Source organism: Macaca nemestrina, chromosome 1, assembly GCF_043159975.1.
Source record: "Macaca nemestrina isolate mMacNem1 chromosome 1, mMacNem.hap1, whole genome shotgun sequence".
NCBI lineage: Eukaryota > Metazoa > Chordata > Mammalia > Primates > Cercopithecidae > Macaca > Macaca nemestrina.
The window spans coordinates 227,732,131-227,756,093 of record NC_092125.1 but is presented as its reverse complement, the minus strand read 5'-3'; the positions used below and the strand labels follow the sequence as shown (position 1 = coordinate 227,756,093).

At 50.7% G+C, this 23,963-nt stretch overlaps 1 protein-coding gene across 2 annotated transcripts in view; it reads right to left on the bottom strand.

Annotated features, from left to right (window-relative positions):
* The window catches only part of LOC105479612 (acyl-CoA thioesterase 7), a 134,530-nt gene extending 114,293 nt beyond the window's left edge, over window positions 1-20,237 (bottom strand). The window contains exon 1 of one of the 2 annotated variants that reach the window (XM_071067355.1): window positions 19,726-20,237. In XM_071067355.1, coding sequence (XP_070923456.1) covers window positions 19,726-19,868 — 143 coding nt within the window. In that variant the 5' untranslated portion in view covers window positions 19,869-20,237. Of the gene's footprint in view, window positions 1-12,322; window positions 12,644-19,725 lie in introns of those variants that run through there. The other variant, XM_011737664.2, reaches the window with a different exon arrangement.
* Window positions 20,238-23,963: the final 3,726 nt, after the last annotated feature.

The following is a 23,963-nucleotide window of genomic DNA, read 5'->3' as shown; positions in this document are numbered from 1 at the left end:
ATGTATCTCTCTCAGCAAACTATCGCAAGAACAGAAAACCAAACACCGCATGTTCTCACTCATAGGTGGGAACTGAACAATGAGATCACTTGGACTCAGGAAGGGGAACATCACACACTGGGGCCTATCATGGGGAGGGGGGAGAGGGGAGGGATTGCATGGGGAGTTATACCTGATGTAAATGACGAGTTGATGGGTGCTGACGAGTTGATGGGTGCAGCACACCAACATGGCACAAGTATACATATGTAACAAACCTGCACATTATGCACATGTACCCTAGAACTTCAAGTATAATAATACTAATTAAAAAAAAAGAAAAAAAAACGTATATCTGATAAACAACTTGTTTCTAAAATATACAAAGTACTCTTAAAACTCAACAATAAGAGGCCACGCGCGGTGACTCATGCCTATAATCCCAGCACTTTGGGAGGTGGACACGGCCAGATCACTTGAGGTCAGGAGTTGGAGACCAACCTGGCCAACGTGGAGAAACCCCAAAAATTAGCTGGGTCTGGTGGTACATGCCTGTAATCCCTGCTTGGAGACTGAGGCACAAGAATCCCTTGAGCCAGGGAGGTGGAGGCTGCAGTGTGCCAAGACTGCACCACTGTACTCCAGCCTGGGTGACAGTGAGACTCTCTGATCTCTGGGGAAACAAAAACTCAAATAAAAAAAAAAGATACCTGTCAGAATGGCCTAAACCCAAAGTACTGACAACATCAAATGCTGGTGAGGAGCACAGGCGCACAGGAGCCCTCATTCACCGCTGGTGAGAATGCAAAATGGCACAGCCACTTTGGAAGACAGTTTGGCAGTTTTCTACAAAGCTAAATGTACTCTTCAATTAAATCAATCTTATATTCCATTAAATATATTAAAAAATACATGTAGGCCGGGCGCGGTGGCTCAAGCCTGTAATCCCAGCACTTTGGGAGGCCGAGATGGGTGGATCACGAGGTCAGTAGATCGAGACCATCCTGGCTAACATGTTGAAACCCCGTCTCTACTAAAAAAAATACAAAAAACTAGCCAGGCGAGGTGGCGGGTGCCTATAGTCCCAGCTACTCGGGAGGCTGAGGCAGGAGAATGGCATAAACCCAGGAAGTGGAGCTTGCAGTGAGCTGAGATCCGGCCACTGCACTCCAGCCTGGGCGACAGAGCGAGACTCCATCTCAAAAAAAATAAATAAATAATAAATAATAAAAAACCAAAAAAATAAAAAATACATGTAAAGGCTAGGTGTGGTAGCTCACGCTTATAATCCTAGCACTTTGGGAGGCTGAGGCGGGAAGATCACTTAAGCCCAATAGTTTGAGACCAGCCTGGGCAACATAGCGAGACTCCATCTCTATTTAAATAATAAAAAAATATATTATGTAAAAACTTAGTAGGTAAATGGAAACAATTAAACGCAAAATCAAGTAAAAATTCAAGCTGGATACGGGTGTATTAAGAATCTTACTAGGGCCGGGTGCGGTGGCTCAAGCCTGTAATCCCAGCACTTTGGGAGGCCGAGGAGGGCGGATCACAAGGTCAGGAGATCGAGACCACGGTGAAACCCCATCTCTACTAAAAATACAAAAAAATTAGCCGGGCGCGGTGGCGGGTGCCTGTAGTCCCAGCTACTTGGGAGGCTGAGGCAGGAGAATGGCAGGAACCCGGGAGGCAGAGCTTGCAGTGAGCTGAGATCGCGCCACTGCACTCCAGCCGGGGGACAGAGCGAGACTCCGTCTCAAAAAAATATATATATATATATATATAAAATGTAAAAACTTAGTAGGTAATTGGAAACAACTAAATGCAAAACAAGCTGGATATGGGTGTATTAAGAATCTTACTAGGGCCGGGCGTGGTGGCTCACGCCTGTAATCCCAGCACTTTGGGAGGCCGAGGCGGGCGGATCACAAGGGCAGGAGATCGAGACCATCCTGGCTAACACGGTGAAACCCCGTCTCTACTAAAGAATACAAAAAAAAAAAAAAAATTAGCCGGGCATAGTGGTGAGCGCCTATAGTCCCAGCTACTCGGGAGGCTGAGGCAGGAGAATGGCGTGAATCCAGGAGGTAGAGGTTGCAGTGAGCCGAGATTGTGCCACTGCACCCCAGCCTGGGTGACAGACCAAGACTCTGTCTCAAAAAAAAAAAAAAAAAAGAATCTTACTAGAATCTTAATAGATGTCAGATAACATGGGTCAATTCAGCAGCTTCAGGCTGGTTTATGAGTGTCACCACTTCTAAGAGCCTGGCTTTTATAAGGCACAAGACAAGGTGAGGTCTGCCTGTCATTAAAGGAAGCACGGAGTATCAATCATGCAGGATGTAGTTTCTTGAGATGCCAAAGAGTAGTATCAAAAGCAATTCCATTGTGAAAGCTGAGTTCCAAATACAAGCGACACCTGAGTGAACACAGCAACAAAACAGCAAAGAAACACACAAACATCAAAGTCTGGCACTTATTGTAAACAATGGCCGGGTGCGGTGGCTCACGCCTGTAATCCCAGCACTTTGGGAGGCCGAGGCGGGTGGATCACAAGGTCAGGAGATTGAGACCATCCTGGCTAATACAGTGAAACCCCGTCTCTACTAAAAAATACAAAAAAAAACTAGCCGGGCGAGGTGGCGGGCGCCTGTAGTCCCAGCTACTCGGGAGGCTGAGGCAGGAGAACGGCGTGAACCCGGGAGGCGGAGCTTGCAGTGACCTGAGATCCGGCCACTGCATTCCAGCCTGGGCCACAGAGCGAGACTCCGTCTCAAAAAAAAAAAAAATTAGCCGGGCATGGTGACGGGCGCCTGTAGTCCCAGCTACTCAGGAGGCTGAGGCAGGTGAATGGCGGGAACCCGGGAGGCGGAGCTTGCAGTGAGCTGAGATCGTGTCACTGCACCACTGCACGACAGAACAAGACTCTGTCTCAAAAAAAAAAAAAAAAAGGCCGGGCGTGGTAGCTCAAGCCTGTAATCCCAGCACTTTGGGAGGCCGAGACAGGTGGATCACAAGGTCAGGAGATCGAGACCATCCTGGCTAACACAGTGAAACCCCGTCTCTACTAAAAATACAAAAATTAGCCGGGCATGGTGGCGGGCGCCTGTAGTCCCAGCTGCTCAGGAGGCTAAGGCAGGAGAATGGCGGGAACCCGGGAGGCGGAGCTTGCAGTGAGCCGAGATCGCGCCACTGCACTCCAGCCTGGGCAACAGAGAGGGACTCCGTCTCAAAAAAAAAAAAAAAAAAAAAAAAAAAAAAAAAAAAAAAAAAAAAACCACAATGGCACCAGTTACAAGGCCAAAGCATCCACTCACTACAATGCCACCACTGTACAAATTAATTCCGCCAGCAGCCCTGGGTGCCTGAGAGGTAGTGGCTCAAGATGAGATTGGAACTGGTGGGAGATTGTCGGGAGGGGAGGGAGGGGCAGTGTCTATGACCAGCATGCCCTCTGCTGGTGGCCGAGGTGCTCCAGGACAGCGCCAGACTGGGGCAGAGGGTCCAGTCCCACAGTGATACAATTTACAGCAAAGCACACACACCACGGGCCTTCCCAGGTCCCAGCCAACAAGTCCCACAAAGGCAGGTACCATTGGGCCTTCTAATAGTCCCCGGCTCATGGGCGCACAGCCAGCGAGAGGAATGCTCTGGCCCTCCTAAATCAGGGACTTGGTTTCCTTTACTCACCCAAGGCTCAGAGAAGCTCCCAGCCTTACATGGCTCAGCTGCCAGCCCCTGACCTGCCACAGCTGAGCTTCTGGCCCTGAGGCCAAAGGGTTCAAGGCAGGGCACAGAGACATCTGGGCTGTCTGGCATGGCCCTAGCAAGGTCTCCTGTGTGGACCTACCCCAAGGAGGCCCAGACAGCAAGAGTCTGTCATGTGCCATGGGGCAGGCTAAAATCACAGAAGAACTTTGGTGGGAGGAAGAGGGAAGGAGGACAGAAAGGCTGGGGAGGGCAGGGGCTGGTGTTCAGCAAGGAGAGGGGAAACAGATGTGGACAGGCACACAGCATGGCCTGCCCCTGAGAAGTAATGTCCCTAGAGTGCTAGTTTTATTATTGCTCAAGGGCTTTTTTTTTATTTTTGAGATGGAGTCTCGCTCTGTTGCCCAGGCTGGAGTGCAGTGGCGCAATCTCGGCTCACTGCAACCTCCACCTCCCGGGTTCACACCATTCTCCTGCCTCAGCCTCCCGAGTAGCTGGGACTACAGGCGCCCACCATCATGCCTGGCTAATTTTTTGTATTTTTAGTAGAGACAGGGTTTCACCGTGTTAGCCAGGATGGTCTCCATCTCCTGTCCTCAAGATTCACCCGCTTCGGCCTCCCAAAGTGTTGGGATTACAGGTGCCTGGCTTGCTCAAGGGCTTTCTTTTTCTGTCCTCAGCATCAGAGATAAATGACCCTCAGGTATAAGAGTTCAAAGAAAGGGTACAACGGCTGTCTTCAGCCTCCACTTGCCAGCTGTGACCGCAAGCAAGTAACTCCACCTCTAACGCCTGCTCCCCAGCCTATAAAAAGGTGTGTCCACACGTGCAAATGGAGCTGGACCCCTACCGCACATCACACATAACAATTAACTCAAGATAGGTCAAACACCTAAATGGTTTAAGAGCCAAAGCTATAAAACTCTTTGTTTTTTTTTGAGACAGGGTCTCACTCTGTTGCCCAGGCCACAGTGCAGTGTTCTCGTCTCTAACTCACTTCACTGCAGCCTTGACTTCCCGGGCTCAAGCAATCCTCTCACCTCAGCCTCCCAAGTAGCTGGTACTACAGGCGTGCACCACCACACCTGGCTAACTTTTTTAATTTGTAGAGATGGGGTCTTCCTATGTTGCCCAGGCTGGTCTTGAACTCCTGAGCTCAAGCAGTCTTCCCACCTCAACCTCCCAAAGTGCTGGGATTACAGATGTGAGCCACAGCATCTATCCTATTTTAAAGAAAATAGGCCAGGCGTGGTGGCCTGTAATCCCAGCAATTTGAGAGGCTGAGGTGGGCATATCACTTGAGGTCAGGAGTTTGAGACCAGCCTGGCCGACCTGGTGAAACCCCGTCTCTACTAAAAATAGAAAAATTAGCCGGGTATGGTGGTGCATGCCTGTAGTCCCAGCTACTCAGGAGCCTGAGGCAGGAGAATCGCTTGAACCCAGGAGGCGAGGATTGCAGTGAGCCGAGATCACACCACTTTACTCCAGCCTGGGCAACAGAGCAAGACTCCGTCTCACCAAAAAAAAAAAAAAAAAAAAAAGAAAATATAGACTATATCTTTGTCGCTTGCATTTGGCAATGGCTTTTTAGACATGACAACAAAAGCACAAGGAACCAAAAAGAAAGAGAAATTGGACTTTACCACATTAAAGACTTTTGTTCTTCAAAAGAAACCATCAAAAGTAAAAAGACAGCCAGACACGGTGGCTCATGCCTGTGATCCCAGCACTTTGAGAGGCTGAGGTAGGTGGATTACTTGAGGTCAGGGGTTTGAGACCAGCCTGGCCAATGTGGTGAAACCCTGTCTCTGCTGGAAAAAAAATACAAAAATAAGCCAGGTGTGGTGGTGTGCCCCTGTAGTCCTAGCTCCCTGGGAAGTTGAGGCAGGGATATCACTTGAACCCAGGAGGCCGAGGTTGCAGTGAGCTGAGATCATGCCACTGCACTCTAGCCTGGGCGACACAGCGAAGAAAAAGTAAAAAGACAACCCAGTGAGTGGAAAAAACATTTGCAAATCACATCTGAAATAGTTAAACAATCATGAAAAAGAACAAAGCTGGAAGATTCACACTTTCTGATTTCAAAACTTACCACAAAGCTACAATAATCAAAACAGTATGGCATTAGCATAAAGACAGACATAAGAATCAATAGAACAGAGAGCCCAGAAATAAACTCAAATTATTAAATATATGGTCAAATTATCTATGTAACAAGGGTATAAAGACCTTTCGGCCGCCGGGCGCGGTGGCTCACGCCTGTAATCCCAGCACTTTGGGAGGCCGAGGCGGGCGGATCACAAGGTCAGGAGATCGAGACCACGGTGAAACCCCGTCTCTACTAAAAATACAAAAAATTAGCCGGGCGCGGTTGTGGGCGCCTGTAGTCCCAGCTACTCGGGAGGCTGAGGCAGGAGAATGGCATGAACCCGGGAGGCGGAGCTTGCAGTGAGCCGAGATCGCGCCACTGCACTCCAGCCTGGGCGACAGAGCAAGACTCCGTCTCAAAAAAAAAAAAAAGACCTTTCGGCCAGGTGTAGTGACTCACACCTATAATCCCAGCATGGTGGGAGACCAAGGCGGGAGGATCACAAGGTCAGGAGTTCAAGACCAGTCTGACCAATGTGGTGAAACCCCGTCTCTACTAAAAATACAAAAATTAGCCAGGCATGGTGGCACGTGCCTGTAATCCCAGCTACTCAGGAGGCTGAGGCTTGAACCCAGGAGGTGGAGGTTGCAGTGAGCTGAGATCGTGCCACTGCATTCCAGCCTGGGCAACAGAGTGAGACCGTCTCAAAAAAAAAAAAAAGACCTTTCACTGGGGGAAAGACAATCTTTTCAACAAATGGTTGATATTCACATGCAGAAGAATGAGCTGCACCTTTACCTAAGAGCATATACCAAAACAAAACAAAACAAAATGTATCATAAGCCTAAAAGTAAAACCTAAAACTATAAAACTCTTAGAAGAAAACATAAGGCTAAAGCCTTACAACACTGGATTTGGCAATGATTTCTTGGCTATGACATCAAAGGCACAAGGAACAAAAGAAAATAGGTAGACAAATTGTATTTCATAAGAACTTTAAAATGTGTGCATCAACAGAAAATAACAACAGAGTATAAACATCCCACAGAATGGGAGAAATTATTTGCAAATCATATATCTGATAAGGGATTAATGTCCAGAATACATAGAGAACTCCTAAAATGCAACAATAAAAAAAAAACAAGCATACTATTGCATGCATGTATCAAAATACCACATTATACTCATAAATACGTACAATTATTATGCGTCAAAAATAATAAAAGCAAAAATGGACACAGGGACTTTCTCAAACACCAAAAGCTATAGTCTTCAGTTTCAGGATACTGATGAAAATTTGAAAAATATATACATAGATACATAGATACACAAGTATATGTATATAACATGCACATAATATACACTACACCTATACATGTCTATGTTCAAGTATATGAATAAATATACAAAGAGTTTAGCAATACATTTAATTTTCAGTTTAAAAAAAAATCTGATTCAAAAATGAGAAAAGAACTTGAGTAGGCATCTCTACAAACAAAAAATACAGTTGACAAACACATGAAAAGACGCTCAACATCACTAAACATTAGGGAAATGCAAAGCTAAACCACAATGAAACACCACTTCACATCCATTAGGATGGCTACTATCAAAAACAACAGAAAATAACGAGTATTGACAAAGATGCCAAGAAACCAGAACCCATGTACACTGTCGGTGGAAATGTAAAATGGCATAGCCGCTGTGGAAAACAGTATGGTCGTTTCTTGAAAGATTTAAAATAGAATTGCCATATGATCCAACAATTCCACTTCTGGGTATATATCCTAAAGAACTAAAAACGTGGTCTCTGCTGTGTTCATAGCAGCGTTATTCACAAGCTAAAATGTGGGATTAACCCAAATGTCCATCCATAGATGATGGGATAAGCAAAATGTGGTCCATCCATGAAATGGAACATGATTCAGCCTTCAAAAGGAAGGGAAGGAGCCAGGTGCGGTGGCTCATGCCTGTAATCCCAGCACTCTGGGAGGCAGAGGCGGGCGGATCATAAGGTCAGGAGATTGAGACCATCCTGGCTAACACAGTGAAACCCCGTCTCTACTAAAAACACAAAAACAAACAATTAGCTGGGCGTGGTGGTGGGCACCTGTAGTCCCAGCTACTCGGGAGACTGAGGCAGGAGAATGTCATGAACCCGGGAGGCGGAGCTTGCAGTGAGCCCAGATCGCGCCATTGCACTCCAGCCCGGGCGAAAGTGCAAAACTTCGCCGGCGCGGTGGCTCACGCCTGTAATCCCAGCACTTTGGGAGGCCAAGGCAGGCGAATCACGAGGTCAAGACCATCCTGGCCAACATCGGGAAACCCCATCTCTACTAAAAATACAAAAATTAGCTGGGCGTGGTGGCAGGCGCCTGTAGTCCCAACTAGGGAGGCTGAGGCAGGGGAATGGCATGAACCCGGGAGGCAGAGCTTGCAGTGAGCCCAGATCGCGCCACTGCACTCCAGCCCGGGCGAAAGTGCAAGACTTCACCGGCAGGGTGGCTCACGCCTGTAATCCCAGCACTTTGGGAGGCCAAGGCAGGCGAATCACGAGGTCAAGACCATCCTGGCCAACATCGGGAAACCCCGTCTCTACTAAAAATACAAAAATTAGCTGGGCATGGTGGCCGGCGTCTGTAGTCCCAGCCACTAGGGAGGCTGAGGCAGGGGAACGGCATGAACCCGGGAGGCGGAGCTTACAGTGAGCCAAGATTGTGCCACTGCACTCCAGCCTGGGCGACAGAGGGAGACTCCATCTCAAAAAAAAAAAAAAAAAACTGAGCTGGACATTTAAAAATGATTAAAATGAGCCTAGGAAACATAGTGAGACGTAGTGGGTGACAGAGCAAGAAAATATGGCTACAAATACATATATGGTAGCCAGGCACTGTGACTCACACCTGTAATCCCAGCACTTTGGGAGACAGACCGAGATGGGCGGATCCCTTGAGCTCAGGAGTTTGAGACCCCTTGAGCTCAGGAGTTTGAGACCAGCCTGGCCAACACGGCCAAATCGTGTCTCTACAAAAACTACAAAAATTACCCAGGTGTGATGGCACGTGCCGGTAGTCGCAGCTACTCGGGTGTCTGAGGCAGGATGATCACTTGAGGTAGAGGCTCAGTGACTGAGACTGCACCACCACATGCGGTCCAGGAGACAGAGTAACACCCTGTCTCAATTTAAAAATCAAAACAAGGCCGGCGCGGTGGCTCAAGCCTGTAATCCCAGCACTTAGGGAGGCCGAGACGGGCGGATCACGAGGTCAGGAGATCGAGACCGTCCTGGATAACACGGTGAAACCCCGTCTCTACTAAAAAATACAAAAAACTAGCCGGGCGAGGTGGCGGGCGCCTGTAGTCCCAGCTACTCGGGAGGCTGAGGCAGGAGAATGGCGTGAACCCGGGAGGCGGAGCTTGCAGTGAGCTGAGATCCGGCCACTGCACTCCAGCCTGGGCTACAGAGCGAGACTCCGTCTCAAAAAAAAAAAAAAATCAAAACAAAACAAAAACTGCCCTCTTAACGATATATATATATATATATCGTTATATATATATATATATATACACACACACACGTATATATATATACACACACATATCGTTAAGAGGGCAGTTTTTTTTGGGGGGGGACAGAGTTTCGCTCTTGTCACCCATACTGGAATGCAATGTCACAATCTTGGCTCACTGCAACCTCTGCCTCCAAGGTTCAAGCGATTTTCCTGCCTCAGCCTCCCGAGTAGCTGGGATCACAGGCGTGAGCCACCACGCCCAGCTAATTTTTTTTTTTTTTCAGACGGAGTTTCCCTCTTGTTGCCCAGACTAGAGTGCAGTGGCGCAATCTCGGGCTCACCGCAACCTCCGCCTCTTGGGTTCAAGCAATTCTCCTGCCTCAGCCTCCCGAGCAGCTGGGATTACAGGCATGTGCCACCACACCCGGCTAATTTTTTTTTTTTTTTTTTTTTTTTGTATTTTTAGTAGATGGGGTTTCTCCATGTTGGTCAGGCTGGTCATGAACTCCCAACCTCAGGTGATTCGCCCACCTCGGCCTCCCAAAGTGCTGCGATTGCAGGCATGAGCCACCGCACCCAGCTAATTTTTGTATTTTTAGTAGAGACAGGGTTTCACCATGTTGGCCAGGCTGGTCTCCAACTCCTGACCTCGGGTGATCCACCCAACTTGGCCTCCCAAAGTGGTGGGAATACAGGTGAGAGCCACCGTGCCCGGCTAAGACGGCAGATTTTTTTAATGGTAAATCATATATTATGTGTATTTTAACACAGTTTTTTGTTTGTTTGTTTTTGACAGACAAGGTCTTGATCTGTCACCCAGGTTGGATTGCAGTGGTGCAATCAGCTCACTGCAGCCTAAACTTCCTGGGTTCAAGCAATCTTCCTGCCTCAATTTCCTGAGTGGCTGAGACTACAGGCACACCCCACCCAGCCCACATCTGGCTAATTTTTTTCTTTTTTTTGAGACGGAGTCTCGCTCTGTTGCCCAGGCTGGAGTGCGGTGGCACGATCTCGGCTCACTGCAAGCTCCGCCTCCCGGGTTCACGCCATTCTCCTGCCTCAGCCTCCCGAGTAGTTGGGACTACAGGCACCTACCACCACGCCTGGCTAATTTTTTGTATTTTTAGTAGAGACAGGGTTTCACCATGTTAGCCAGGATGGTCTCGATCTCCTGACCTGGTGATCCACCTGCCTCAGCCTCCCAAAGTGCTGGGATTACAGGCGTGAGCCACTGCACCCGGCCAACATCTGGCTAAATAATAATTTTTTTTTTTTGAGACGGAGTCTTGCTCTGTCGCCCAGGCTGGAGTGCAGTGGCGCGATCTTGGCTCACTGCAAGCTCCACCTCCCGGGTTCACGCCATTCTTCTGCCTTAGCCTCCCGAGTAGCTGGGACTACAGGCGCCCGCCACCACGCCCGGCTAATTTTTTGTATTTTTTTAATTAGAGATGGAGTTTCACCGTGTCAGCCAGGATGGTCTTGATCTTCTGACCTCGTGATCCGCCCACCTCGGCCTCCCAAAGTGCTGGGATTATAGGCGTGAGCCACCGCGCTCAGCCCCAATTTTTTAATTTTTAGTAGAGATCAGGTCTTGCTATGTTACCCAGGCTGACAACTTTTTCGAATTGGAAAATTTTTTTAATTAAAAAATTATATCTGAGAAGGGACTTGCATCTAGAATATATAAGGAGCTCTCATCACTCAATAACAAAAAGACAGTTAAGCCAAATGGAAAATAGAGGAAAGACTTGACTAGACAATTCTCTAAAAATACACAGTGGTCAAGAAGCACATGAAAAGATGCTCAGTATCATCTTCTCTCATTAGGGAAATGCACATCAAAGCCACAGTGAGATACCACCGCACATCTACTAGCATGGCTAGAATTCAAAACATGGGTAATAACAAGTGTTGACAAGGATATGGGGAAATTGAATCCTTTTTACACTGCTGTTGGGACTGTGAAATGGTGCAGCCACTTTGGAAACAGTCTGGTAATTCCTCAAGAGGATAACCACAAAATTACCACATGACCCAAAAATTATATTCCTAGGTGAGCTGTTTTTACTCATGCTTTTAATAACAAACATGGGTGTCTCTTTCACCCCCCTTCTCCAACTCTCCAACACTAGGTGGGGGTCCTACAATTCAATTAAAGTCTGCCACTACCTTCTGCGGTGTAGGAAGGTAAGGCTGAAAGTGCTAACCCGCTAATCCTGCCTTGGTCTTTCTAGAGACCAGCTCCCATCCTGAAGCTATCTAGGGCCCCCAGCCACCAGTTCTCTCATTAGCATACTAGACACTCTTAGGACTACAGAGGTCCCAAGGGTTTGGGAGCTCCATGTCAGGAGAACAAAAAACCCTCCTATCACCCCTTTCAAAATTGATGGAGGTCATGGTCCCACAGCTCTGTGAACATAAAACTGAAATCTACTACCTTGTACATGTTAGTGAATGAATTGTATGGCATATGAACTATAACCCCTTAAAGCTGGCACAAAAGGGGCAGTATGTATGCCCACTCAACAGAGTTTCTGTAAAGTTTAGGAGAAATAAAGTACACAAAAGCCATGTAAGTAGCTCAGCACTGCACTGTCAGGATCAGCCAATCGTGCAGGGACAGCTCCCTCTGGCCCCACACCAACCTTCTGGTCTAAAATCACAGCTCAACCTCCAGCCTAGGGACAAAGCAGGGCACGGATGCCTGCTGCCAGGTGTAAGCCAGCACAGCTGCTGGCTCGCAGGAGCCTTGATCTGCAGAGGCCCAGATTCCCACAGCCCAGGGTTGCCAGGTCACCTCCTCCAACAAATCCCAGGGGTTCCACTGGTCCCTAGGGGAGGAACATGCCAGGTCTCCACTGAGGATGGCCACTTAAGTGGACACCTTCAATCCAGCAAAACACACAGCTCATCCAAAACCCAGCCCTACTACCCTTCCCAAACTCCTCCAAGTTATGTGGCCCAAGGCCCTGGCTGCCCAGTCGGCCTCGCAAGCGGAACGCCATGGGCACAAAATATTCCGTCATCCTACCTTCCAGTAATGCAGGCTCCAGAAGGTAGGAGATCAGCCCTGGGGCCAACCACCTGGATGGGAGCGCAGCACCCTCTCCGGGGCCCCACACATCCCCGGCCAGCCACCAGCCTCCTGGAGGATGCCTGCCTCCCAAACTCACAGAGCCGGAGAGCCCTGGCAAGCAGCTTCATCCTGCGGCAAGTGGGCAAACTGTTTACCCAGTGCCAAGCATGATGCCTGGCAGAGCCCAAGCCTGTATCTGCCTGGCCGGCTTAGCAGTGAGCCAGTCTGATCCCTCCCTGATGGAAAGCACCAGGCTCCGGCTCCTCCTAGGACCGCCCCTCCCCCAGCAAGCCGCCTGCTCAGCTTCCGGAACTGGATCACAAAAGACCAGTGATGCCAAGGAATCCGTGACTCACAAACAGAGAGACAGGAGAGGGCCACCACCCCTCTGCAGGAGAGGATGAACTGGGTGGGGTCGCAAGCAACACTCATAAGGGTTCTCACCTCCAGGATCTTAAACCTTGCAACACTCAGGCTGGCCCTCAGGCAGGTAGAAGAAAGAGTTCCACCTGGTCTTGGCTCACAGGCACCAGGAGGGCTAGAAGGCTGTGGGGAAGCTGAGGAAGGCCAACACACCGCACAACACAGCAGGTGCCTGGCCCTCCTCTGACAGTGGCCCTCAAGCTCCAGGAGGGCTGAGGAAAATGCAGATTCCTGGGCCTACCCCTCCCTGACCTTCCCCACCCCTGGAGTTAGAGGCAGTAGCTCTGGAGTGGAGGCTCAGGAGCCTGGTTTTCCTTTTATTCTTCATTGCGGTAAATGTCAAATGCTTACAGGAGTAGAGGCAGGTGGGAGCAAACCCCCATGTCCCCATCAAGCAGCCCCAAAACGGTCAGCTCAGGGCACCTCTGGTCCCTGCTCCCACCTGTTCCCCATGCCAGGTTATTCTGCAGTAAATCCCGTACTTCCCAGTACAACATCATAAATACATCAGCATTTCCTCTCAAACATAAAAGCTCCTTGTAAAAAACCTAAAGGAGGGGCATGGTGACTCATGCCCATGCCCATAATTTCAGCACTTTGGGAGGCCAAGGTGGGAAGAGCACCTGAGCTCAGGAGTTCCAGACCCACCTAGGCAACAAAGTGAGACCATGTCTCCGCAAAAAAAACTTATTTTAACATTAGCCAGGCCCAGAGGCATGCACTCATAGTCCCAGCTACTCGAGAGGCTGAGGTGGGAGAATCCCTTGAGCCCAGGAGGTTGGGGCTGTAGAGAACCATGATTGCACCACTGCACCACTTAGTTGCCTGGGCAACTAAGCGAGACCCTGCCTCAAATAAAAATAAAAACCACAAAACAATGGTCCCATCTAAAATATCATCCAAATTCCTAATATCATTAAATAGTAAGTGACTTCAGTTCCTGTGCTAAATGAATTGAAATCTGCATTTGTGAACTTCATTCACAGAGAACCCAAGTCTTTGTTGACTGGTGAAGAGAAACAGCAGTGTGCAGGGAACAGGGTACTACAGGGCTACGGGGACACAGGAGTGAGGCCCAGCACTGAGCTCGATCCGGTTCCGTCTACGAAATTCTAGAAGAGGCACAGCAAGTGAGTGAAAGCAGATCTTTTTGCCAGGGGCCAACAGTAGGGGAATTTTGGGAGTTTGGAAATACTCGACATCACAACTGGGCCGGCCACTACTCAGTGCGCACACTCATCAAAACTCAGCAAACTGTACGTTTCAAATATTCTTGTATATGCATTCTAAATATACCTCAATAAAGTCGGTTTAAAAAAGCAAACTACAAAACAATTACCCTACCTTAAAAAAAAAAAAAAAAGTAGTGATTCCTTAAAATCATTCATTATCAAGGGACTATTCAAGTTTCCCCATTATCTCCTCAAATCTGCATCTTGTTGACTCTCTGCTGAAGTTCTATTCACATGCAGAAAACCTCTATTTGTAACAGACTTCTCCAGTTACTCCCATGCAGGGGTCCAAGGATGGGGAGGCACAACATTGATTCCCCGTCCACAGGAGGGCTCTGACAGTGAGAGGCCAAGGGGTGGGATGGCAAGACAGCCTACGGGGTCACCCCCTGGTGCAGGCCCCACAGACCAGGTGGGTCACACAGGAGAAAGCCACTTCTGGTCTGACCAGAACTGGGGAGCCAGCCAGCTGCAGGTACCAATTCCAGGGCAATGCCAGGCTAACTGGCCCACTTACAGGGTGAGGCTGGACAAAGGGCTCCCCACGCGCAGGCTCTCTGGGCTACAAAGACTGCATCTTCAGGCCGGGCGCGGTGGCTCAAGCCTGTAATCCCAGCACTTTGGGAGGCCGACACCGGTGGATCACGAGGTCAGGAGATCGAGACCATCCTGGCTAACACGTGAAACCCCGTCTCTACTAAAAAAATACAAAAATTAGCCAGGAGCAGTGGCGGGCGCCTGTAGTCCCAGCTACACAGGAGGCTGAGGCAGGAGAATGGCGTGAACCTGGGAGGTGGAGCTTGCAGTGAGCTGAGATCCAGCCACTGTACTCCAGCCTGGGGGACAGAGCGAGATTCCGTCTCAAAAAAAAAAAAAAAAAAAAAAAAGACTGCATCTTCACCCAGCGTCCCCACATCCCAGCAATAAGAGAGTCAGCACTGTAAATCATTTTACGGAACGCTCCAGAATACAAGCTCTGATTGTGGCTTCTGTAAATTGGCTCTTTCTTTCTTTTTTTATTCTTTTTTTTTTTTTTTTTTTTTTTTTTTTGAGATGGAGTTTCACTCTTGTTACCCAGACTGGAGTGCAATGGCACAATCTCGGCTCACTGCAACCTCCGCCTCCCAAGTTCAAGCGATTCTTCTGCCTCAGCCTCCTAAGTAACTGGAATTACAGGCACCCGCCACCACACCCAGCTAATTTTTGTATTTTTAGTAGAGACAGGGTTTCATCATGTTGGCCAGGAAGGTCTCTATCTCTTGACCTCATGATCCACCCACCTCGGCCTCCCAAAGTGCTGGGATTACAGGCGTGATCTGTGCCTGGCCAGGTTCTTTCTTTTCATTAATTCCATTATAAAACCAAAGACAGAACCCGGCCTGGTGCAGTGGCTCACACCTGTAATTCCAGCACTTCGAGAGGCTGAGGCGGGCAGATCACTTAAGGTCAGGAGTTCGAGACCAGCCTGGCCAACACGGTGAAACCCTGTCTCTACTAAAAATACAAAAATTAGCTGAGTGTGGTGGTGGGCGCCTGTAGTCCCAGCTACTCAGGAAGCTGAGGAGAGGAGAATTGCTCGAACTGGGGAGGCAGAGGTTGCAGTGAGCCAAGATCCTGTCACTGCACTCCAGCCTGGGCGACAGAGTGAGACTCCATCTAAAAAAAAAAGGACAAAGGTAGAGCCCCTCTCTGTCTTTTCAAACTTCCTGGTAGATCTGCATCTAAGAGCACGCAAAGAAAACACCAAAAAACCTTGTAGATTTCACACACATCTACCTATAAATAAAGCATGCCAAGTTATCTGCCTGCTGGGTGGTGTCCATGCCGAGGTCCCCCTCCATCAGCATGGTTATTCCAGAGCTGGCTACAGTCCCCAGAAAGCCTCAGAGCTTCCTTTAGGAACACCCTGCCCCCCATAGACCTACCAGTAAACTCAAATTTCTCTACATATTGCACTCCCCAAAAGATAGCCACCAGCCACAGGTGGCTACCCACCTGAATTTAAATTGATGCAATTAAAAATTCTGTTCCGTTCGTAACCAGCCTGACCCACATGGCGAAACCCCATCTCTGCTGAAAAAATACAAAAACATTAGCTGGGCATGGTGGCAGGTGCGTGTAATCCCAGCTACTCAGGAGGCTGAGGCAGAAGAATCACTAGAACCCCGGAGGCGGAGGCTGCAGTGAGTCAAGATGGCATCTAGCCTGAGGGACAGGGCAAGACTCTGTCTCAAAAAAAAAAAAAACAAAACAAACAAACAAACAAAAGCCCTTATCCCTTCAACAGTGTCTGAACTGAGAACGTGTGACCATTCTGTCTCTAAGATGGTGGGGATTTGGACGTCCTTGCCTTTGCTAGACTGTGACCCCTTAAGGCAGGGGCCAAATTTTCCACATATCAGTTTCCCTCCTGGTGCTATGCTTCTTGGCAGTGTCCAGTGAAGTCTTGTTAAATTCATGGGCTTGGCTGTGCTAGGCCAGAAGGCTCCTCTTTCAACTCGGGGTGTTGGCTCAGATGTCCTTAAAGGGCTCCCCATCCTAGTACAGTCACTCTCCAGTGTCCTGCAGTTTCTGAGTCAAGCCCGTGTGACCACAGCCTTCTCTTCACAGGCCTACCCCTACCACCACTCCCACCTACTCCTTTGGCAGTCACGCTCTGCACCTGAGACTCACCTACTCACTCATGAGCAGGGGGCAGCCACGCATCCTGCTCACCAGTCGTCTGGCCAAGGCAGCCACTTAGAAACAATATGCAACTGGCCAGGCATGGTGGCTCATGCCTGTAATCTCTACACTTTGGGAGGCCGAGACGGGCAGATCACCTAAGGTCAGGAGTTCGAGACCAGCCTGGCCAACATGCTGAAACCTCATCTCTACTAAAAATACAAAAATTAGCTGGGCATGGTGGTGCACACCTGTAGTCCCAGCTACTCGGGAGGCTAAGGCAGGAGAATCACATGAACTAAGGAGGCAGAGGTTGCAGTTAGCAGAGAGTGTGTCACCGCACTCCAGCAGCCTGGGTGACGGAGTGAGACTCCACCTCCAAAAAAAAAGAAAAAAAAAAGAAACAATATGCAATTGGTTTACGGTGGGTAAGAAAAAGCACACACGAGCCAGGCACAGTGGCTCACGCCTGTAATCCCAGCACTTTGGGAGGCCGAGGCAGGCGGATCACCTGAGGTCAGGAATTCAAGACCAGCCTGGCCAACATGGTGAAACCCCATCTCTACTAAAAATACAAAAATTAGCCAGGCATGATGGCGGGTTCCTGTAATCCCAGCAACTCAGGAGGCTGAGGTGGGAGAACCACTTGAACCTAGGAGGCGGAGGTTGCAGCGAGCTGAGATTGCGCCATTGCATTCCAGTCTGGGTGACAGAGTGAGATTGTCTCAAAAAAAAAAAAAAAAAGCACACACTTACTGTATGGAAGTGTCTAAAGCTATACAAAAATCTAGTAACTAGGCTGGGAGCAGTGGCTCACACCTGTAATCCCAGCACTTTGAGAGGCTGAGGCGGGAGGATCACCTGAGGTCAGGAGTTCAAGACCAGCCTGGCCAACACGGTGAAACCCCATCTCCACTAAAAATACAAAAATTAGCCAGGCGTGGTGGCACACGCCTGTAGTCCCAGCTACTCGGGAGGCTGAGGCACAAGAACTTTTTCCAGCCGGGTGCGGTGGCTCACGTCTGTAATCCCAGCACTTTGGGATGCCAAGGCGGGCAGATCACGGATCACCTGAGGTCAGGAGTTCGAGACCAGCCTGGCCAACATAGAGAAACCCCGTCTCTACTAAAAACACAAAAATTAGCCAGGCGTGGTGGCACATGCCTGTAGTCCCAGCTACTCGGGAGGCTGAGGCCCAAGAATCACTTGAACCCGGGACACGGGGGTTGCAGTGAGCTGAGATCGGGCCACCGCACTCCAGCCCAGGTGACAGAATGAGACTCTGTCTCAAAAACACAAAAACATCTAGTAACTGTTAGAAGCTGGGTGAAAAAAGACAACATGTATAAATTGGCTATTCATCATCCTGAAGAAGTAAATAAAAGGCCAGTCTTCCTCGGGAAGATTTAAATCAAGGTTTCCTTTATTCAGGAGAGGGGTGGGAAGAACACTGGATCTGGAGTCAGAAGACTTGGGTAGGGGCTGTCCCTGGAGCTCCTGGAGCAGGATGACCTTACACAGTTCCTCAACTCCCAAAACTGCCACCTCCTCCACACAGGTAGCGGAGGCAGTACTGACCATCAACCTCCCAGGGAAGTTGGGCAAAGCAAGTGGGATGAGACAGGTATAAGCTCTTTGCAAACCATGGAGCCCAAGGTTCCCAGCCAATACTCAGCAAAGCTGATGCAGGGACCTGATGCAGGCCATCTGTCTCCAGTTACTTCTTTTTTTTTTTGCCCCTCTTTCCCCACCTCCGGAGTCAATGGGACCAGAACAGCCACAACGCCAAAGTCAAAGGGGCAGGGCTCCCCTCAAAGACGTTCCCTCTCTGGAAAAGTCAAAACCGACCTTGAGGTCAGGAGAGGCCCTGGACCAGGCCAGAAAATGAGACTGAGGGTCAAGGAGCTTCGATGACCCAGGACTTGTTATATGCCCAGCCTTCCGGGAGATGTCAACATATACAGGAAAGTAACTTGCTTCTATTGGACTTGGCTTGAGTCCAAGGTCAGTCTGTGATGCTTAAGCCCCAAATGCGAGGAACCCACCACCAAAACAGAAAGCAGTTCTCACTCCTGGTAGTCCATCAAGCAGGACAGGACCCGTCGCAGGCCACAGTGCCTGTGTGCAGTGGCTGAAAATCTAGACTCCTTGCCCTCACTTAGCTCATGCACAAATGCCAGCCTGCTTCTGCTTCCGATTCTGCCGAAGGGAACTGCAGAGTAACCTTGAGGCTGCCCTCCCCACCTCCTATGGGAAATGAGCTTGTTCATGATCTCCAGCCTCCAGCTTCTCTGGGGGCTTGCATCTATCTACTCAGTAACTGCTGGAGGAAGGGGGGATGCCCTAGAAGGACAACCCTTTGCCTCTATTGTGTAAGATGCTTTCAGGCCCAACAGACCACTGATTCCCTTTGCTTGATAGTAAACTGTTAGAGGCAAACAGTGTTATCTGTTCTTCCTTTCAACACCTGCCCTCCCCCAAACCGAAGCAGTGCACTGAAGACGGTAGCTCTGCAACCTGCTCCCACAGGGGCACCCACCGAGGGGTTCACGCGGCTCTGGGCACCTCCCCTCCACCTCTGAGGGCTTTGGTTAGCGCAGCACAACCGCCGAGGTAACGATCCCGAATCCTCGAGGAGGCTAAGCAGGACCACGGGACTGAGGCTCCGGGATGCTCGGGCGAGGCCCGAGGCGGGGCGGCCCACGGGCGCCGGTCGCCGGGCTCTGGAGCTGTGCACTGACCTCCGCCCGCCCCATCCCTGCCTGGCTTTCTCGCCTAAACGACCCGTGGCGCGGCCGCCGCCCTGGAAATGCGGCCGGGAGGAGCCGGCGGGAGGCGGGCGGGGGCAGCGCGGCTTGTGCTGCATCGCGAGTCGCATCCTGGCCGCGGGCTGGCGGGGGCTCGGGGCGGCGGCGCAGGAGGCCGTGCGGGGAATCGGCGGGCGGGGGCGGCCTCGGCGGGTGGGGACCGAGCGGGACAGGCCGGGGGCGGTGACCGGCGCGCCTGGCCACTGCTGGCGCCGCGCGGGCCCTCTCTTACCGGCAGATCTGGATGGCGGACGGCGTCTCGACGTCTGGGCCCGACATGCTGGGGGCTGCGGAGGCGGATGCGGCGGGCGGCTGCAGAAGGGCGCAGGTGTCTGGCAGGCCCGGCGAGGAATGAATGAGCCCCGGCCGCGCCATAAAGGGGGAGGGCGGAGGTGGAGCGATGGGGCCGTCGAGGCGGGGCCTGCGCGCCGGGGGCGAATCGAACGCGGCCTCCCCGCGCCGATCCCGCCCCCGCGCCGGCCCCACCCCGAGCCCCGCCTCCCAGGCCGCCAAGGCTGCCGCGAGCTCGCGCGGGTGTACGATTCTGGCGGCGTGAGGGCCCAGGCGGGCGCCGCTTCCAGAAGGTTCGGTGGCGGTTGGGCCGCGCTGCTGGGGAGAAGGCCCGCGAGCCGCGGCAGCCGCGTCCGACCCGGTGGCAGTCCGGAGGGAAGCGTCCAGGGCGGCCCAAGTGGCGGAGCGGGGCGGACTTGGGCCCTCGCTCTCCGCGCGGCGGTAAATATTTGTGCTGGGCGTTCCCGGCCGCCCGCGCTGGCGATTCGCTGCTGCGCCCCGTGCCTGGGCGGCCGGATGAGGTCAGAGCGGAAGGCGCGGCCCGGGTGCCTGGCAGTCGGGCCCTATTCCCACCCCCGCCCCAACCCACCCCGGCTCCAGTCGCCCGCATCGTGGCTCTCGCTACGATCGGCCCTAAGAGAGAATGGAAGGCTGTTTCCTGGAAAGGAGCATTGGTGGCGGCTGCTGGGAAGCACACGGGCGCGCACACGGGGATCGGAACGGGCCTTTGGTGCCGCAGCACAAAGCGTCACGAGGTGGGGAGGAGGAAAGGCCCGCGCCTGGCTGCAGCTTTTACTGGGAGCGCTGAGCGCCAGCCTGGGGGTGCACGTGTTGCAGTGAGGAGCCCTGAAACATGCCGTGTTTTACTGCACACGATGTGCCCTTGAATGGAGTCCAGGCCAGTCGGGGTCACCAAAAAAAATCCACCAAGAAAAACACCCAAGAGGAGAGAAGCGGTCACCCCCCACGTGCTGGAATGACAGTTTTTTACTTGCTAGGCAGTTTGACCTTTTCCGAATTTTCTGCAGTGCACATAGATTTGTACTTACATCTTTAAATTAAAACCCACGCAACTCCGGCTCCCCAGTGCAATTTGAACAACCCATTTACACTCAGCTAGGTAGCTCTGAAGGAACTGTGCCTCACCCCGGTCACCCTTGAGTTACCAGACCGTGGAGGTAGCCCACAGCATGATCTGTAGCTCGCAGGAGCAGTCCAAGTCAGAACTCTGTGATTTCAATACTTTTATAGTAAGAATTTCGTTTTTCTGTTTTCTTTTTCCGATACAGAGTCTCGTTCTGTCGCCCAGGCTGGAATGCAGTGGTATGATAGCTCACTGCAACCTCTGCCTTCCAGGTTCAAGCGATTCTCTTGCCTCAACGGTGCACCCCGAGTAGCTGGGACCACAGGCCTGCACCACCACGCTTGGCTTATTTTTGTATTTTTAGTACAGATGGGGTTTCACCATGTTGGCCAAGCTGGTCTCGAACTCCTGACCTCAGGTGATCTGCCCACGCCAGCCTCCCAAAGTGCTGGGATTACAGGCCTGAGTCACCTCGTCTGGCCGCAGAATTTTGTTTTCTGGTAAGAATTAAGTTGATGCAAGCATCAAGGGCCCCCAAGCCTATTTAAACACCACCTCTTCCCAACTGAGTCCTGAAATGATTGGAAGCAGTAACTAGATTTGGAGCCTCAGGCAAGGTAGTTTCGTGTTTTTTTTGTTTTTTTGGGTTTTTTTGGATCTTTTGAGACAGAGTCTTGGCTCTGTTGCCCAGGCTGGAGTACAGTGGCACAATCCCTGCTCACTGCAACCTCTGCCTCCAGAGCCCAAGTAGCCCTCCCACCTCAGCCTCTAGCTGGAGCCACAGGCATGTGCCACCATGCTTAGCTAACATTTATACTTTTTTGTATAGAAGGAGCCTCACCACATCGGCCAAGCTGGTCTTGAACTCCTGGGCTCAAGTGATCCACCTGCCTCGGCCTCTCAAAGTGCTATGATTACAGTTGTGCATCGCTGTTCCCAGCCTGGCGGTTTCTTTACCTGTGCTATGGGGGTGATAAATACTTTCCTGACCATTGTAAGGACTACTTGGCAGGCTGAGTTAGGGCCTTTCTTCCTCTTCCCTCCTCAAACCTGTTTCTCTATACTGCTCTTCCCTCAACTGTGAGTGCAGCAAGAATTTACTGAGACCCCATGCTGCCTGTGTAGGTGTGCTTGCTCCTCTGAGCATTACAAACATTCCATTGTTCAAAATGTTCTAAATCTGCCTGGCATGGGGGCCTGCACCCATAATCCCAGGAGGCTGAGGCGGGGGGATCCCCTGAACCTAGGACTTTGAGGCTGCAGTGCCCTCTGATGGCTCCTGTAAACAGCCACTGTACTCCAGCCTGGGCAACATAGTGAGACTCTGTCAGTTTAAAAAAAAAAAGTTCAAATTCTGATTGGGAGACAAATCAGGGAGACAAAAAGCCGGATTCCAGCCACACGCTGAACCAGAGGGACTCCTAGACAAGGATGGGCCGAGTGGTTTAGAATGAAATAGCCTGGGCCCTCCAGAGTGAGGCCAAAAAGTGATCTGGAACAGTTCCTATACTTTTGGGAAAAGGTGTGGCTACCCTTCCGCCTGAGACAGCATCTGTCCCTCCTGCTCACATCACAACCCCGAAGGTGGTAGAGGGACCCAGAAAGGATAACAGCTCAGCCCAGAGATTATTGTGTACATATTATGCATTGTAGAAAGAAAATAGAGCTCTAGATTATTATTTATGATGTTGCCCTGTTTTTAAGGATGGCAGTGGGAGAGCCCAGTTCCTCGGCAAAAACCTTGCGAATGATTTTGGCCATAGTGCTAATGGATTTACACTGATTTCTCCCCTTCCACAGTCTCACCTTCTCATGTTAGGCTATTTTCTACTTGCCCCTCAAGCTATAGGCCATTTCTATCCCTGCTTTCAGCAAAACATCTCAAAAGAGCTGCTTACACGCACACCCTCTCCCCTCACCTCTCATCCTCCTTTGAACCTGTTCCAGTTTGGTTTTTGATTCTACCAATCTATCAAGGTCACTAATTCCTTCCAAGTTGCTAAATCCGATAATCTGTTGTCAGAAGTCATTTTCCTTGACCTCTCAACGGCATTGAGCAGATGTGACCTCCTCTCCTGGAAGCGCTCCTCCCTTATGTCCATCTTCCTCCCTCCCTGGCCAATGCTCAGCCTGCTCTGCTGGCACTGCCTCCCTGCCTCCTCTAGGAACTTTAGACAAGCCCCCAGCAGTGCTTGAACTCTCGAGGTCTCATTCTGTCTCATCACCTTGGTTTTTTTTTTTTCCTTCAGACAGGTTTTCATTCTGTCACCCAGACTGGAGCACAGTGGTACAATCAGCTCCCTGCAGCCTCGACCTCCTGGGCTAAGATGATCCTCCCACATCAGCCTCCTGAGTAGCTGAGACCACAGGCACACACCACCATGCCCAGCTATTTTTTGTATTTTTTATAGAGACTGGTCAGGCTGGTCTCGAACTCCTGGGCTCAAGCGATCCACCTATCTTGGTCTCCTAAACCAAAGTGCTGGGATTACAGGCATGAGCCACCATGCCTGGCTGTCTCATCACTCTAAATTTTTTTCTTTTTTTTTTTTTTTGAGACAAAGTCTTGCTCTGTAGCCCAGGCTGGAGTCCAGTGGCGTGATCTCAGCTCACTGCAACCTCCGCCACCTGGGTTCAAGAGATTGTCGTGCTCCAGCCTCCAGAGTAGCTGGGATTACAGGTGCCCATGTTAATTTTTGTATTTTTAGTAGAGATAGGGTTTCAGCATGTTGGCCAGGCTGGTCTTGAACTCACGATCTCAGATGATCTGCCCCGCTTGGCCTCCCAAAGTGCTGGGATTACAAGTGTGAGCCACCACACCCAGCCTATCTCATCACTTTAAGTCCCATCTGTATAATACATATCTCTGGCCAGCTCAGAGCTCTCCCCTAAATTCCAGATCCATGTATCCCCTTGTCTGCACCAAATCTCACTTTGGTTGCATGGCAGGCACCTGACACTCATGTTGTCCTGATGCCCCTCAGAACTGGCCATCCCAGGAAATTGCAGTCCCTTCCCTCCAGTTGCTCAAGCTAAGACTCAAGGAGTCACCCGTGACTCCCTCTCTCCCTCACACCTCTCATCCAAACCATCAG